This window comes from Bufo bufo, chromosome 10 (assembly GCF_905171765.1).
Source record: "Bufo bufo chromosome 10, aBufBuf1.1, whole genome shotgun sequence".
In the NCBI taxonomy this organism is placed as follows: domain Eukaryota; kingdom Metazoa; phylum Chordata; class Amphibia; order Anura; family Bufonidae; genus Bufo; species Bufo bufo.
Window position 1 is genome coordinate 71,921,861 of NC_053398.1, and position 16,038 is coordinate 71,937,898.

Consider the following 16,038-nt stretch of genomic DNA (forward strand, 5'->3'; position numbering starts at 1 on the left):
AACAGAGCCCACACCAACTAAATGTCTCCCCAAAGCCCAGTACCCATTTCAACAAATTCAAATTGACCACATCCAGATGCCAATGTGTCAAGGGTTTCAATACGTGCTAGTAGTGGTAGACTTGTTCTCTGGGTGGCCAGAAGCCTGCCCCGTCCGAAATCAGACAGCTATGACATCTGCTAAAAAACTAATGCAGAAACTGTTTGTAGGTTCGGAGTACCTGAGTTCATTGAGAGTGATCAGGGCCCAGCATTCACTGCTAGCTTAACCCAGGAAGTTTGGAAGATGATAGGGTCACATTTAGCCTATCACACACCCTACAAACCACAATCGAGCGGAAAAGTGAAACGCTTAAATGGGATACTGAAATCTAAATTGAAAATGACCAGGGAGACAGGACTCCTTTGGATACATTGTTTGCCTATTGTGCTCTTTTCTGTCAGGCACACCCCAAAACCTCCACATAAACTCACACCACATGAGATTTTGTTTGGGTCAGGGCCTCGTCTTGGACGATACTTCCCACAACAAATACAAATGCATTATGAGTCAGTTGCAAAATATGTAATAACCTTATGTAAACAATTGTCTAACATACATGCGTCAGTATTTTCTTCTATTCCAGATCCCAACGATTTGAATGACTCTCACACATTGAAACCAGGTGAATGTGTGGTGGTGAGGAAGCACGTGAGGTCTACCCTTGAACCCAGATTTGAAGGTCCATACCTGATCCTGCTCACAACACCCACCTCAGTGAAATTGGAGGGAAAACCTACCTGGATACACGCATCCCATTGCAAACGAGTCAAAATCTCGGGAGAAGAAGATCACTGACCAGACCATCATGATGATGTATATCCTTTTATGTCGTATTGTTGTATTGATTCTACTTCTACCCCAATCGTCTGGACCTCAGTCTAAAACAGTGATGGTCCATGGAGTCCAGACAGCCATTACACAAGAACAGGAAGATTCACAGGTCAACACCATATTTTGGTATAACTCCTCAGCTGTCCATGTGGCGGTATTTAAGGTTGACTACTGTAACATAGTAAAGCCCTGTCCAACCCCAGGGCAGCAATGTAATGCTTATGTGGATGGCACAATATACATATGTGTAACAGATGATTATTGGGGAAAGAATTGTGCATATTGGGGCTCTGTTGGCTGGACCACGGGCCCTGACTGGGGATATAAACCCACAAGTGCACTAGATCGAGTGGATAAAAATGGTAAACCACTCCTTACCCGTATGACCATTAGAAAGACCGGTGGTTGCTCTTGGCTTGGGAAGACTGGATCCAATATGCCACTGACTCTGACAATAGAGAACCCCAGTCCAGGGGATGCTGGGGAATATATACTTAGTCCATATTTTGCCTGCGGATGTAGGCAGAGGACGGTCTGTAGCTACAGCTGATATGAAAAATCTGATCGCTTCCCGTAGAAATAGGAGAGAAGTAGCAGGGAGTCTGGATCCACACGTCTACTTAGACTCCATAGGGGTTCCTAGAGGAGTACCAAATGATTTCAAGGCCAGAGATGAAGTCAAGGCAGGATTTGAATCCCTTATTCCCTTAGTGACCATTAACAAAAATGTGGCCTGGATCAATTACATTTACTATAATCAGCAGCGGTTTTTAAACTACACTAGATATGCTATAAAAGGCGTAGCTGAACAACTCGAGGCTACCTCCCAGATGACGTTCGAAAACAGGATTGCCCTACAGTCGTGGCCAAAAGTTTTTAAAATGACACAAATATTAGTTTTCACAAAGTTTGCTGCTAAACTGCTTTTAGATCTTTGTTTCAGTTGTTTCTGTGATGTAGTGAAATATAATTACACGCACTTCAAACGTTTCAAAGGCTTTTATCGACAATTACATGACATTTATGCAAAGAGTCAGTATTTGCAGTGTTGGCCCTTCTTTTTCAGGACCTCTGCAATTTGACTGGGCATGCTCTCAATCAACTTCTGGGCCAATTCCTGACTGATAGCAATCCATTCTTTCATAATCACTTCTTGGAGTTTGTCAGAATTAGTGGGTTTTTGTTTGTACACCCACCTCTTGAGGATTGACCACAAGTTCTCAATGGGATTAAGATCTGTGGAGTTTCCAGGCCATGGACCCAAAATGTCAACGTTTTGGTCCCCGAGCTACTTAGTTATCACTTTTGCCTTATGGCACGGTGCTCCATCCTGCTGGAAAATGCTTTGTTCTTCACCAAACTGTTGTTGGATTGTTGGAAGAAGTTGCTGTTGGTGGGTGTTTTGGTTTCATTCTTTATTCATGGCTGTGTTTTTGGCCAAAATTGTGAGTGAGCCCACTCTCTTGAATGAGAAGCAACCCCACACATAAATGGTCTCAGGATGCTTTACTGTTGGCATGACACAGGACTGATGGTTAGAGTTGAGCGAACACCTGGATGTTCGGGTTCGAGAAGTTCGGCCAAACTTCCCGGAAATGTTCGGGTTCGGGATCCGAACCCGACCCGAACTTCGTCCCGAACCCGAACCCCATTGAAGTCAATGGGGAACCGAACTTTTCGGCACTAAAAAGGCTGTAAAACAGCCCAGGAAAGGGCTAGAGTGCTGCAAAAGGCAGCAAAATGTAGTTAAATCCCCTGCAAACAAATGTGGATAGGGAAATGAATTAAAATAAAAATAAAATAAATAAAAATTAACCAATATCAATTGGAGAGAGGTCCCATAGCAGAGAATCAGGCTTCATGTCACCCACCACTGGAACAGGCCACTGTCAGATATTTAGACCCCGGCACCCAGACAGAGGAGAGAGGTCCCATAGCAGAGAATCAGGTTTCATGTCATAGCAGAGAATCATGCTTCATGTCACTCACCACTGGAACAGGCCATTGTCAGATATTTTTAGGCCCCGGCACCCAGACAGAGGAGAGAGGTCCCATAGCAGAGAATCAGGCTTCATGTCATAGCAGAGAATCAGGCTTCATGTCATAGCAGAGAATCAGGCTTCATGTCATAGCAGAGAATCAGGCTTCATGTCATAGCAGAGAATCAGGCTTCATGTCACCCACCACTGGAACAGGCCATTGTCAGATATTTTTAGGCCCCGGCACCCAGACAGAGGAGAGAGGTCCCATAGCAGAGAATCAGGCTTCATGTCATAGCAGAGAATCAGGCTTCATGTCATAGCAGAGAATCAAGCTTCATGTCAAAGCAGAGAATCAGGCTTCATGTCATAGCAGAGAATCATGCTTCATGTCACCAACCACTGGAACAGGCCATTGTCAGATTTTTTTAGGCCCCGGCACCCAGACCAGGGCCGGACTGGGGATAAAAACCAGCCCTGGAAAAAGTTGCATACCAGCCCCACGGCATTGCGTCATTATTTACTTGTTTATAATAGGAGAAAGCATTAATTTTAAAACACGTGTGTAAACACGAAGATGAACTTTGCCCCACGATAGCTCTTTTGTAGAACCCCCATAAAAACTTACAGTTACTTGACTTGGCCCTTGGGGATCTCGGACACCACTTCAACACTTGGCTGGGGGCCCGGTGGAGCTGATGTTGTGCTTTATCCTAATGAGAAAGATTTCATAATAAGGATTTGGAGAAAGGGCAGAGGGATAGCAGAGCAGGGGGAGGCTGGTGCTTCTACTAGGGGGTCATACCATGGGGGAGTAATAAAGCCCACCATAATGCCCCCCCCCCCAGTAGTAATAATTCTCCTTATAATATGCAAAACATACCCCTTTGTAATGCCCCCAGTTGAGCTAATGTTCACATAATGTGCCAATATAAAATACCCCTTCTCAGTGCCCCCGTAGATGACCCCCATAGTGCTCCTCTCCCCCCCTTCCCCATAGTACCCACCATAATGTGTCCCAGTATAAAATGCCCCTATACAGAGCCCCCATATAAAATATCTTCTTTTTAGCCTCAGTAGATGCCCCTATAGTGCCCCCCAATAATCTGCAGTAAGATGTGCCCCCATAGATGCCCCCAATCATGTGCCAGTAATAAGAGCCCCCCCACCATCATGTGCCAGTAGCCAGAGTGCCCCCAATCATGTGCCAGAAATAAGAGCCCCCCCACCATCATTTGCCAGTAGCCAGAGCCCCCCATATCATGTGCCAGTAGCCAGAGCCCCCCCCATATCATGTGCCAGTAGTCAGAGCCCCCCCATTATCATGTGCCAGTAGCCAGAGTGCCCCCATATCATGTGCCAGTAGCCAGAGTACCCCCATATCATGTGCCAGTAGCCAGAGTGCCCCCATATCATGTGCCAGTAGCCAGAGTGCCCCCATATCATGTGCCAGTAGCCCCCCCATATCATGTGCCAGTAGCCCCCCTTATGTGCCAGTAGCCCCCCTTATGTGCCAGTAGCCCCCTTATGTGCCAATAGCCCCCTTATGTGCCAGTAGCCCCCCTTATGGGCCAGTAGCCCCCCTTATGGGCCAGTAGCCCCCCTTACCATGTGCCAGTAGCCCCCCTTATGTGCCAGTAGCCCCCTTATGTGCCAGTAGCCCCCCTTATGGGCCAGTAGCCCCCCTTATCATGTGCCAGCCCAGTAGTCCCCCCTTATCATGTGCCAGTAGCCCCCCTTATCATCTGCCAGCCCAGTAGTCCCCCCTTATCATGTGCCAGCCCAGTAGTCCCCCCTTATCATGTGCCAGCCCAGTAGCCCCCCTTATCATGTGCCAGCCCAGTAGTCCCCCCTTATGTGCCAGCCCAGTAGTCCCCCCTTATGTGCCAGCCCAGTAGCCCCCCTTATCATGTGCCAGCCCAGCCCAGTAGTCCCCCCTTATCATGTGCCAGCCCAGTAGTCCCCCCCTTATCATGTGCCAGCCCAGTAGTCCCCCCTTATCATGTGCCAGCCCAGTAGCCCCCCTTATCATGTGCCAGCCCAGCCCAGTAGTCCCCCTTATCATGTGCCAGCACAGTAGCCCCCCTTATCATGTGCCAGCCCAGCCCAGTAGTCCCCCCATTATCATGTGCCAGCCCAGTAGCCCCCCTTATCATGTGCCAGCCCAGCCCAGTAGTCCCCCCTTATGTGCTAGCCCAGTAGCCCCCCTTATCATGTGCCAGCCCAGCCCAGTAGTCCCCCCATTATCATGTGCCAGCCCAGTATTGTACCTATATATAAAAATAAAAAAAACACTTATACTTACCTCCAGCGATGTGATGCGATGCAGGCCGCCTCTTCCGTCTGTGTCCCTCGCTATACGGCTCAGGCGACGCAATGACGTCATCGCGCCGCCTGCACCGGCCTCTGATAGGCTGCCAGCACTAGGCCGGCAGCCTATCAGAGGAACAGGAGGGGACACACCTCTCCCTCCTCTGCCGCAGCACAGGCATCTGTATTGCCGTCCTGAGGACGGCAATACAGATGACTATGGAAATGAGCGCTTCCACAATGGAGGCGCTCATCTCCTGCTCTGCCCTGCCGCCGGCCGCGGCCGCCCCCACTTGTCACCAGGGCCGCGGCCTTGCGGCCCTCAGGCTTGCCGGCCTACCGGGAAATTTCCCGGTATCCCGGCAGGCCAGTCCGGCCCTGACCCAGACAGAGGAGAGAGGTCCCATAGCAGAGAATCAGGCTTCATGTCATAGCAGAGAATCAGGCTTCATGTCATGTCATATTATGCTTAATTTACCTTAGTGTTTTAATTCCATCAGATCGTATATACTTTCCACCTCTACCTTTATGGTATTCTACTAACTTGTGGCTTTGGTGGTATTGGCGCTCCTTCACATACAATATTTTATGCTCTCGGATTCTCCTAAGTTCACCCTTGCAGTTAGAATTGGCTTTCAGGCAGCAGCCTCTACTGATCCTTATTGTCACCTTTTCATGATCATTTTCTCTCCACACTCCTTTATATAAGACCCTAGTCCCTTGGCACTTTCATTCTACCCCCAAGTTCCTATCCTTCTACTTGTTTTTTCACTCCACCTTTTTTATATTTTCACATTAAACTATGCCAGAATTGTTCTTTTTTTTTTTAACAATGTCATTCCTTTTTTTTCCAGCTTCCCACTACATGATATGTAATATAATATTGTTCCTGCAAAAAAAACTAGACCTCATACGTCTATGTGAACAGAAAAAAAAGTTATGGCTCTGGGAGTGCATGTAAAAGAAAAAATCACCTTTGGAGGCAATTTTTGCTTATGATTGCATGTTACTTATTTTTGGCGAAAAATTATATTTTCAATTGGCCTTTATTAAAAATATTGAGCCATTCTGTCGCAAAGGGTTAACTGTTTTTCTAACTGAGGAACTGGTGCTTTCACTTTCACAGTTTGATGATCATCTAATAATCTTTATCTCTAAACTACTAAAAGGTTATAAACAGTTATTTAAGCTGCATTCTTATCAGATAAGGATTCATCTTTAATGAATGTTTATAATTTGAGAGAGCAGAGATAAGAAGTCCATCTACTCCCCAGATGACGGAAAAGACAGAAAATCCACAGGCAGCTAGTAGAGCATGTCAGCTATGTACACAAAAAAGGATTCCATATCGTTAATAAAGACCAATTGAAAAAATTATTTTTTATCTCAAAATAAGTACAATGCAATAATAAAAAATAAATTGCCCCCAAAAGGTGCACATAGCCTTTAATGGGTTAAAATTGCCTGAAATACATAGACAGGACTCCTGTGAATGTGCACTGGCGTCCTCTCCATTATGTTGGCATGGCTCAGCAGTCCGGACTGTGTTTTTCAATGCAGCTTTGAATGCTGACAGCTTGGGAATGGGGGCAGTAGGAAAATAAAAAAAAGTGGCAATCTGGACTGCTTATCTGCAGTACTACTCATGTGTTACTGCAGATAATAGTACAGAATTGTGGTGACAGATTTCCTTTAAATGCATATGATTCTCATCCATGGTGTATACCACATTCATGATAACTCTTACCAGATAAGTCGGAGCTCTCTATACGTTTCAAGTCTGCATCCACCCAAAACAGTTTCCCCAGCTTGTGGTCAACAACTAGAGCAACAGGCCTGATTAGACCTGTGGTGAAGAGAACTTCTCGCTCTGTCCCATCTAAGGCTGCACGCTCTATCTTTGAAGATCTTTCTTGCATGTTTGTGAAGTACATGTATCTAAAATTACAAAAAATATTAATAAAACATAATTAAAAAGATTTTGTACTTAAATATTCATACTCTAAAAAGGAAACAGGTTCTTTTAACTAAGAGATTACTAGAAGGACTCTTTCTCCGAGACCATTCCTCTGTTTGTTGGTGTTTTGCAATTTATTACTCCACCTCTGTTGTATTACTCCACCTCTGTCTGATGTATATCCATGTTTCTTGATATTTTTTTTCATTTCCAGCCTGAAGAAGGGATCTCAGAGTCTCGAAAGCTTGCCTTTTAACATAATTTATTTTAGTAAGCCATAAAAAGGCATCAAATCACAATATTTTATATTGTGTCTCTTTTTGAGAGCATCAAGACTTCTCACATGAAAAGGTGTACTTACACATTAGATAGAAGTTGGTTGATGGTTTAATAGCAGTTGCACAAATATTTGGTAAATGCTCATTTCACAGACAAATCCAGGGGTGTAATTGGAAAAGGCTGAGCCCTATAGCAAATTGGCATTCATCATTCACATGGCCTAGGTGCAGCTCAGCACCATAAGGTAATACAAGTTACTGCGCTGTGCTTGGTAAGCACGGAGAAAGCTGCAGTGCTCACAGGAGCACTGATGCCTTCTCAAACAGCTGATGAGCGGGGATCTCGGGTGTTGAACTCCCACCAATCAGATACTGATGACTAGGGATGAGCGAATCGAATCCCACTAAATGGAATTCGATACGAATTTCAGGATAAATTCAATTCGCCTAGAAGCTGAAATTCCTTATGCTTAGTGACAGCGAATTGATTTAACCTGAAATAGTATAAAAAACAAAAAAATTCTAACTTACCGCCTCCAATTTGCTCGCGACGGGCAGACAGCCTCCATCTTGCTTGAAGATCTCGGCCGAAATCCTGTGCGGTGCGAGATTACATCATCATGCCGGCCGGCATGATGACGTAATCTCACGCCGCATGGGATTTCGGCCGAGATCTTCAAGCAAGATGGCGGTGGCCGGCCCGTCGTAAGAAAATGGAGGGGGTAAGTTTGATTTTGTAAGTTTGACCATCTAATAAATTTTGTGGGTGAGTGCCTGCTGCTGAGCTGACCAGCTAAAAAATTTTGTGGGCGAGGGCCTGCTGCCGAGCTGACCATCTAAAATATTTTGTGGGCGAGGGCCTGCTGCTGAGCTCACCATCTAAAACATTTTGTGGGAGAGGGCCTGCTGCCGAGCTGACCAGCTAAAATATTTTGTGGGCGAGGGCCTGCTGCTGAGCTCACCATCTAAAACATTTTGTGGGAGAGGGCCTGCTGCAGAGTTGACCATCTAAAATATTTTGTGGGCAAGGGCCTGCTGCTGAGCTTACCATCTAAAACATTTTGTGGGAGAGGGCCTGCTGCTGAGCTGACCATCTAAAATATTTTGTGGGCGAGGGCCTGCTGCTGAGCTTACCATCTAAAACATTTTGTGGGAGAGGGCCTGCTGCTGAGCTGACCATCTAAAATATTTTGTGGGCGAGGGCCTGCTGCTGAGCTCACCATCTAAAACATTTTGTGGGAGAGGGCCTGCTGCCGAGTTGACCATCTAATAAATTTTGTGAACCAGGGCCTGCTGCCGAGCTCACCATCTAAAATATTTTGTGGGCGAAGGCCTGCTGCTGAGCTCACCATCTAAAACATTTTGTGGGAGAGTGCCTGCTACCAAGCTGAACATCTAAAAAATTTTGTGGGTGAGGGCCTGCTGCAGAGCTGACTATCTAAAACACTTTGTGGTCGAGGGCCTGCTGCCGAGCTGACCATCTAAAACATTTTTTGTGGGCGAGGGCCTGCTGCTGAGCTGACCCTCTAAAACATGGTTGAGGGCCTGCTGCTCAGCTTACCCTCTAAAACATTATGGTTTGAGGGCCTGCTGGTGACCCTCTAAAACATTATGGGTGAGGGCCCGCTGCTGAGCTGACCATCTAAAACATTAAGAGTGAAGGCAGCATGTTGATATGATGGAGGAGGACGAGAAAAGGGAGATTGAACCATATACCCTTTTTAGTGGTGGAAGAGGTGCACGGGAATACAGCCACATTTAGAGTGCCTTTATGTTCAGTCGCTTTCCTCTGGTGGAGTAGAGAATTCAGGGGCAATCCAGGCCTTGTTCATTTTTATGAGTCAACCGGTCAGCATTTTTAGTTGACTGGCGGATGCACTTATCAGTTATTATGCCCCCAGCAGCACTAAATACACGCTCTGATAAAACACTGGCGGTGGGGCAGGCCAGCACTTCCAAGGCGTAGAGTGCCAGTTCGTGTCACGTGTCCAGCTTGGACACTCAATAGTTGTAAGGCACAGAGGGATAACTGAGGACGCTGACATGGTCTGCTACGTACTCCTTCACCATCTTCCAAAATGTTTCCCTCCTTGTGAGACTAGGCTGCCCATCAGGTTGAGGGTGCTGGCGGGGTGTCATAAAACTGTCCCAGGCCTTGGAGAGTGTTGCCCTGCCTCTGTTGGAACTGCTCCCCTCCTTGGTTGGCCAAGGAACTACGTACTCTGCAGCCAGCGTTGTCAGCTGGAAATTTTGGGAGCAATTTTTCCACAAGGGCCTTTAGGAATTGCACCATATACTGTCCTAATACACGTTAGCACGGTGTGTAATCTGACATGTAGCTAAACCTTCTCTGTCTTGATAAGAAGAGAAAACTGTACTGATTTAACTTTCTCTTTATTGATAGTAGATTGACAGGAAAGGTGAAACTACAGAATAAAACTGTAATATTTTAGAACATAAATATCCAAGGTACATAGCATAAGACACAGAATAAGCTGCTATACATACAGTACATGAGAAACAGATAATCAACTTCAGTAAATGTCACATAGATAGTGCCCTTACCGACTATGATTGAAAACAGGCTGAATAACAGATGATGGAGCAGGAAAACCAGTGAGAGTGTGTGGCTCCTGAGACATAAGATGGTGGCTGCTTGCTATCCCAGCACAAGACTAGAAAGAACCAGGAACTACCCACAATGCCCTGGGACTCCCATAATGCATAGGAAAAAAAGGCTGGGTGAAATACATGAATTCATCAATAGATGGTGCTGTTACCATACAATAAAATGCAAATGAATTACAACACAGTTAAATGCAATGTCAAGCTGATAAACACACAGAAAAACAACTGGATCTGCATCTGGGGACAGAACACTCCCCGCTTGACGTCAACTGACGTCACTATTGTACTCGTTGGGTGCAAACAGTAGGACAAGTTCTCCTACTGGTCTGAGGAACAACTTGGTCTCTCCCTGTCTCCGTATTTAAAATTCTACTTTGCGTATAATTTCGTCCTTACTTGGGAATGTCTTAGTCACAAGACCTAACAGCCACTCGTTTCTTCGTGACTGGCAGTCTTTCATTAGGACTACATCACCGGTCTGGAGGTTAGGCTTGCTGGTTTGCCACTTTCTCCTCGGTTGCAGAGTGGGAATGTATTGCTTTTTCCACTTGCCCCAGAACGAGTTTGAGAGACTCTGTACTTGTCTCCATCGATTCCTGAAAAGATCTTTCGAATTAAATTCTCCAGGTGGAGCACAAATTTGTTTAGTCTTTTGGGTAAGCAGTGTGGCGGGTGTGAGAACAGTTGGGTCATCAGGTCTATACAAAGGGGTGGGGCCTGTAAACCAAATTGTATTCTTGAGACGGTTGGCAGCAACGGATCTAAGTGCTTGGTCCGCAGAGTTGAGATGCATAGGTACATATTTCCATTGTTCAGGAGAGGTAGATCTTTTGATCCTTAGAACTCTGTTGTTGACGTAGACATAGAAGCATCTAACTTCATTACAGATATATCCAAGTACTATCTTGCTATCGGTATAGAACTCAGAGTCTTTAATCTCCAGGTCCATTTCTGTAGCGATGAGTTTGGCTAACTCCACCGCTAACACCGTGGCACATAGTTCCAGGCAGGTATTGTGTGTTCATAGAGTGGAGTTAGTTTCGCTCTGCTCATGACGAACCCCACGTGGCATTGTCCGCTGGTATCTAACGTCTTCAAGCAAGCTACAGCCTCAATTGCTTTGACTGAAGCATCGCAGAAGACACAAAGTTTTTGTGTCTCAAACTTGGTAGTTGGTACAGAAACATTGGCGAGCTATGTGAAGATCAGATAAGGCTGTAAGGGAATTCTTCCAGGCCATCCACGTGGTTCTTTCCTTCATGGGAAGGGGAGTATCTCAGTTGGACCCTTCTCTGATGAAGTCTCTTAGCATAGCTTTACCTTCGATGAGTATAGGATCTGCAAAACCCAGTGGGTCATATAAATTGCTTATGGAGGACAGTACTCCTCTGCGAGTAAAGGGTTTTTCTTCTCTGCAAGTATCAGCTTTTATGTCCCAGAGTAGGACAAGGCTCTGGTGCATCGGAGGGGAGTCAAAGCCTAGGTCTAAATCCTTCAAGTCTTCTGAATGGTCCTGAGAAGGAAAGTTTTCCATAAATTTCTGCCTGTTAGAAGTTATCTTGTGTAGCCTCAGGTTAGACAAAGAGAGCATCTACCGGGTTCTTTTAAGAAGACTGATTGCAGTCTCATATGAAGTCATTGATTTCAGTCATCCATATAGAAGTCCTTCTCTACAAAGAGTCTGACATCCGCTCCAAACTTTTCTTTTACTTTCTGAGCTGCACGTCTTAATCCATAGATAGTGACTGCAGGAGAAGGACTATTGCCGTAGATGTGAAATTTCATACAATACTCTGTAACATCTTTAGAGGGATCGTTGTCCTTGATCCATAGGAATCTCAAGAAATTTCTATGTTCTTTCTTAACTAGGAAGCAATGGAACCTCTGTTGGATATCAGCCGTGAATGCAATGGAGTCTCTGCGAAAACGGAGAAGCACTCCTATGAGCTTGTTGTTTAGATCCGGGCCTGACAGCAAAACGTTGTTCAATGATATGCCTTCACACTTGGCACTTGAGTTAAACACTACTCTGATCTGACCTGGCTTTTTCGGATGATACACCCCAAACACGGGCAGGTACCAGCGCTCTTCTGAGTCTCGAAGTGTGGGTGCTAACTCTGCATGACCATTCCAGAATATCTTTTCCATGAAGGTAAAGAAGTGATCTCTCATCTCAGGTTTGCTTCGTAGGTTGTGCCTGAGAGAGACAAATCGTTTGAAAACTTGCTCTCTATTGTTGGGTAAGCGTTGTCTTTGAGGCTTAAAGGGTAGAGGTGCAACCCAGCTTCTTGTTTCATCCTGCACCATTCCCTGCTCCATTATATCTAGGAACAGTCTATCTTCGAATGACATCGCCATACGATTGTCCTCTTTAGTCTTGCGGAAGACTGTGGATCCCAGGTGGTCTTGATTGTCATCCCAGATGAAGTCATCGTAGGCAGGACCTGCAAGGGCACCTGATCATGAAGTGCTTTGAGGCAGTTCCTTAATGAAGAAGCGATTTTCGCATGGTTGGAGAAGAGATGGGCGTCCATTTTCAAGTGTACTGGTAAGCATGCTGTTGACAGTTGTTGGTTTGTGTACACCTCCCAAACAAACTTCTCCTACAATGACCCATCCTAGGTCAAGTCTCTGGGCGTATGGAGCGTTGTGAGGTCCATTGATCTACTTTCTAACCTTGTGGACCTGTAGGATATCCCTCCCGAGGAGTAAGACTATCTGAGCTTCGGGATCAAGGTTCGGGATCAGGTGTCTTATACGCTTCAGGTGAGGCTGATGCGCTGCTACTTCTGGCGTGGGTATCTCGGACCTGTTGTCAGGAATCTGGTTACATTCCAGTATAGTTGGTAAAGGCAGACACACTTGACCATGGCTGGATTCAACTATGTAGCCGCTTGCCCTCCTTCCGGTGGTTTCCACAGTACCAGCACAAGTTCTTAGAGAGTACTGGGTCCTCAGATGTCGAAGCTATCAAAGAAGGCTGACTTCGCTAACGACTTGTTACTTTGATCGTCTAGAATTGCATACACTTTGATTGCTTTGTCTCGGTAGTCTGCTGGGTAAACCTTCACTAGGGAGATTTTAGAGCAGGATCTGCCTCCTCTGAGGTCTCTGCAAACCTCTGTACATTTAGAAGTAACTGCCAAAGTGTCAGTATTATGTGTCCTTCAGCTCCCCGCTATGCTCTTGGGTTTTGGTTGAAGCCCACGAAGGAGGCCCAGGGTGTAGAGCTGTGTTATGGTTTGTGCTGTCACATTTGGCACACTTTGCACTAACCTCACAGTCCCTGGCGAAGTTGAAGAGTAGCATTTAAAACAGATGTTGTTCTCCTTGAGGAAGGTCTTGCGGTCTTCCAATGACTTTTCCCTAAAGGTTCTGCACTTGAGTAGGGAATGAATCTTCCTGTGTAAGGGACACTGTCTGCTCGGGTCCTTGTGTTTGTCTCCTTGATAGGAGCTGAACTCTTTATGGACTGAACCTGTGGAAGAAACGTTAATTTTGTGGACCTCCACCATTGCCCTACGAGGTTTACTGACTGAGGTGGTTGTGCATGACATCATGAAATCAAAGCTAGAATCATTTCTGATTTTTGCTTGTTCAAAGACAAAATCTACAAACACATTAAATGGAGGAAATGGTACATTGTAAGTATGTTTATACCGAGAACCATACATGACCCACTTATCTTGCAGGTTGTATGGGAGTTTCTGAATTATGGGATTCACACCTCTAGCAGTGTCAAGGAATGTCAATCCCACCAGATCCCCTTCTGACTTTGCTACACTCAGCTCCATTAATAAGTCACTTAACTCTCTAAGCTTTGAATAGCCTTTGTTCTCTATTTTAGGAAGGTCCTCAATTCTCTTAAATAAGGCGCTTTCTATGACCTCTGCTGTGCCATAAACCTCATCAAGTCTATCACAGACCCTTTTTAGACCAACGTCTGGATAATTTACATTGATGTCTCTAATCCTTTTAGCGTGTTCGGCGGACTCACTTCCCAGACATTTTACCAGGAGATCCAGTTCCTCACTACATAACAGACCTAAGTCTCTGGTGGCATTTTGGAAAGAAGGTCGCCAAGCTCGATAGTTCTCAGCGCGGTCACTGAACTTTAGAAGTCCTTTGGTGACTAGCTCATGTCAAGCAAGGAACCTGGCAAAGTCCATTGTGGCTTGATTGGCGCTGAAATCGGCTGGTGTTGTGTTGTCAGAGTGACTGTGTGGTGCACGGCCATACCTGTTGGAAGTCTCTGGTTTAATCCGGTCTGTGTAATACCGTTCTGAAGCAAAGGGCATTTCTCTTAGCAGGGGCGGATTTCTGATTCTCTGTTCTGGAAAGAAGTTGTTGTAGCCGGTTTCACTCTGATGTGTATTCTCTAGTTTGCTGCAAGGAGACTGATAGTCGACTTTCTGATGATCCGAATAAGCATGTTGGCTTGGCTTGTCAAGAAAATGCTTTGTATTAAGCGGTGGATCTGGGCCGTCGTCTGACTTGGAATGTTGATAGACATATTGTAAGGTTCGCTGTTGTGGATCTTGGAATTCAAGTCCTGGATGGACGATGCTGCGATGACTCTTGGTTTCTAGATGTTCCGTGGCTTCTAGATATTCTGCTTCTGCTATGGCAGCTGCTGTCTCTTTATCAGCGGCGAGTTTTACTTTGTTGTTCAAGTTGCGCTTTCTCCATATTCAGGGAAGCTTCAAGCTGCACTTTCTCCAGCTTTATCTGCATCTATTGTTCTGTGAAGCTGGATTTTGCATTTGCAGCTTATGCTCTTGCACGGGCAATGCGGCAGCTTCTCTGATCGATGTCCTGTTAGAGCCACTTATCTGAGACCTTGTCTTGACTGAAGATGCTAGACTATTAGACATGTTGTGACTGTTAGGAGACTGCTGCGATATCCATAAGTAGGCTCTGCGTGGATAATGGCGGGCTCCATATAGTCTGATATTTGATGTGACTGTTAGGAGACTGTTGTAATATCCGTATGCAGGCTCTGCGTGGATAATGGCGGCTCTGTCTAGTCTGATCTTCTGAGCTTGTTCTCAGCAGTCGTTTCACTATACTGTCCTCATACATGTTAGCATGGTGTGTATTCTGACATGTAGCTAAACCTTCTCTGTCTTGATAAGAAGAGAAAACTGTACTGATTTAACTTTCTCTTTATTGATAGTAGATTGACAGGAAAGGTGAAACTACAGAATAAAACAGTAGTATTTTAGAACATAAATATCCAAGGTACATAGCATAAGACACAGAATAATCTGCTATACATACAGTACATGAGCTATCAGATACAAGAAACATATAATAAACTTCAGTAAATGTCACATAGATAGTGCCCTTACCAACTATGCTTCAAAACAGGCTGAATAACAGATGATGGAGCAGGAAAACCAGTGAGAGTGTGTGGCTCCTGAGACATAAGATGGTGGCTGCTTGCTATCCCAGCACAAGACTAGAAAGAACCAGGAACTACCCACAATGCCCAGGGACTCCCATAATGCATAGTAAAAACAGGCTGGATGAAATACATGAACTCATCAATAGATGATGCTGTTACCATACAATATAATGCAAATGAATTACAACACAAGTAAATGCAATGTCAAGCTGATAAACACACAGATAAACAACTGGATCTGCATCTCGGGACAGAACACACCATTTTGCTAATCCTCTCCACAACAGGAATGAGAGATGAGAAGTTCTCTTTGTAATGGGGGTCGAGAAGGGTGTACAACTGGTAATCTGTGTTGGTCAAAATGCGTACAAGCAAGGGTCATAGGAAAGGCAGCCTAACATAAAGTCATCTGTGTGTGCCAGAGTCCCAACAGACAAGACTTCGCTGTCCTCATCAGGAGGATGACTCTCAATCTCCTCATACTCTTCCTCCTCTTCTACCCATCCACACTGAACAGATGGAATAAAACTTCCATGGGTACTACCCTCTGTAGCAGAGGGAACCGTCTACTGCTCCTCCTCCTCCTCATCCAATTTGCGCTGAGAA

At 45.4% G+C, this 16,038-nt stretch overlaps 1 protein-coding gene across 1 annotated transcript in view; it reads right to left on the reverse strand.

The window, feature by feature from the left end:
- LRP5 (LDL receptor related protein 5) overlaps positions 1 to 16,038 on the reverse strand; it is a 1,269,095-nt gene that overhangs the window by 190,560 nt on the left and 1,062,497 nt on the right. The window contains exon 15 of the mRNA XM_040409022.1: positions 6,910 to 7,100. Within this exon, the coding sequence (XP_040264956.1) occupies positions 6,910 to 7,100 (191 nt within the window). The remainder of the gene's footprint in view (positions 1 to 6,909; positions 7,101 to 16,038) is intronic.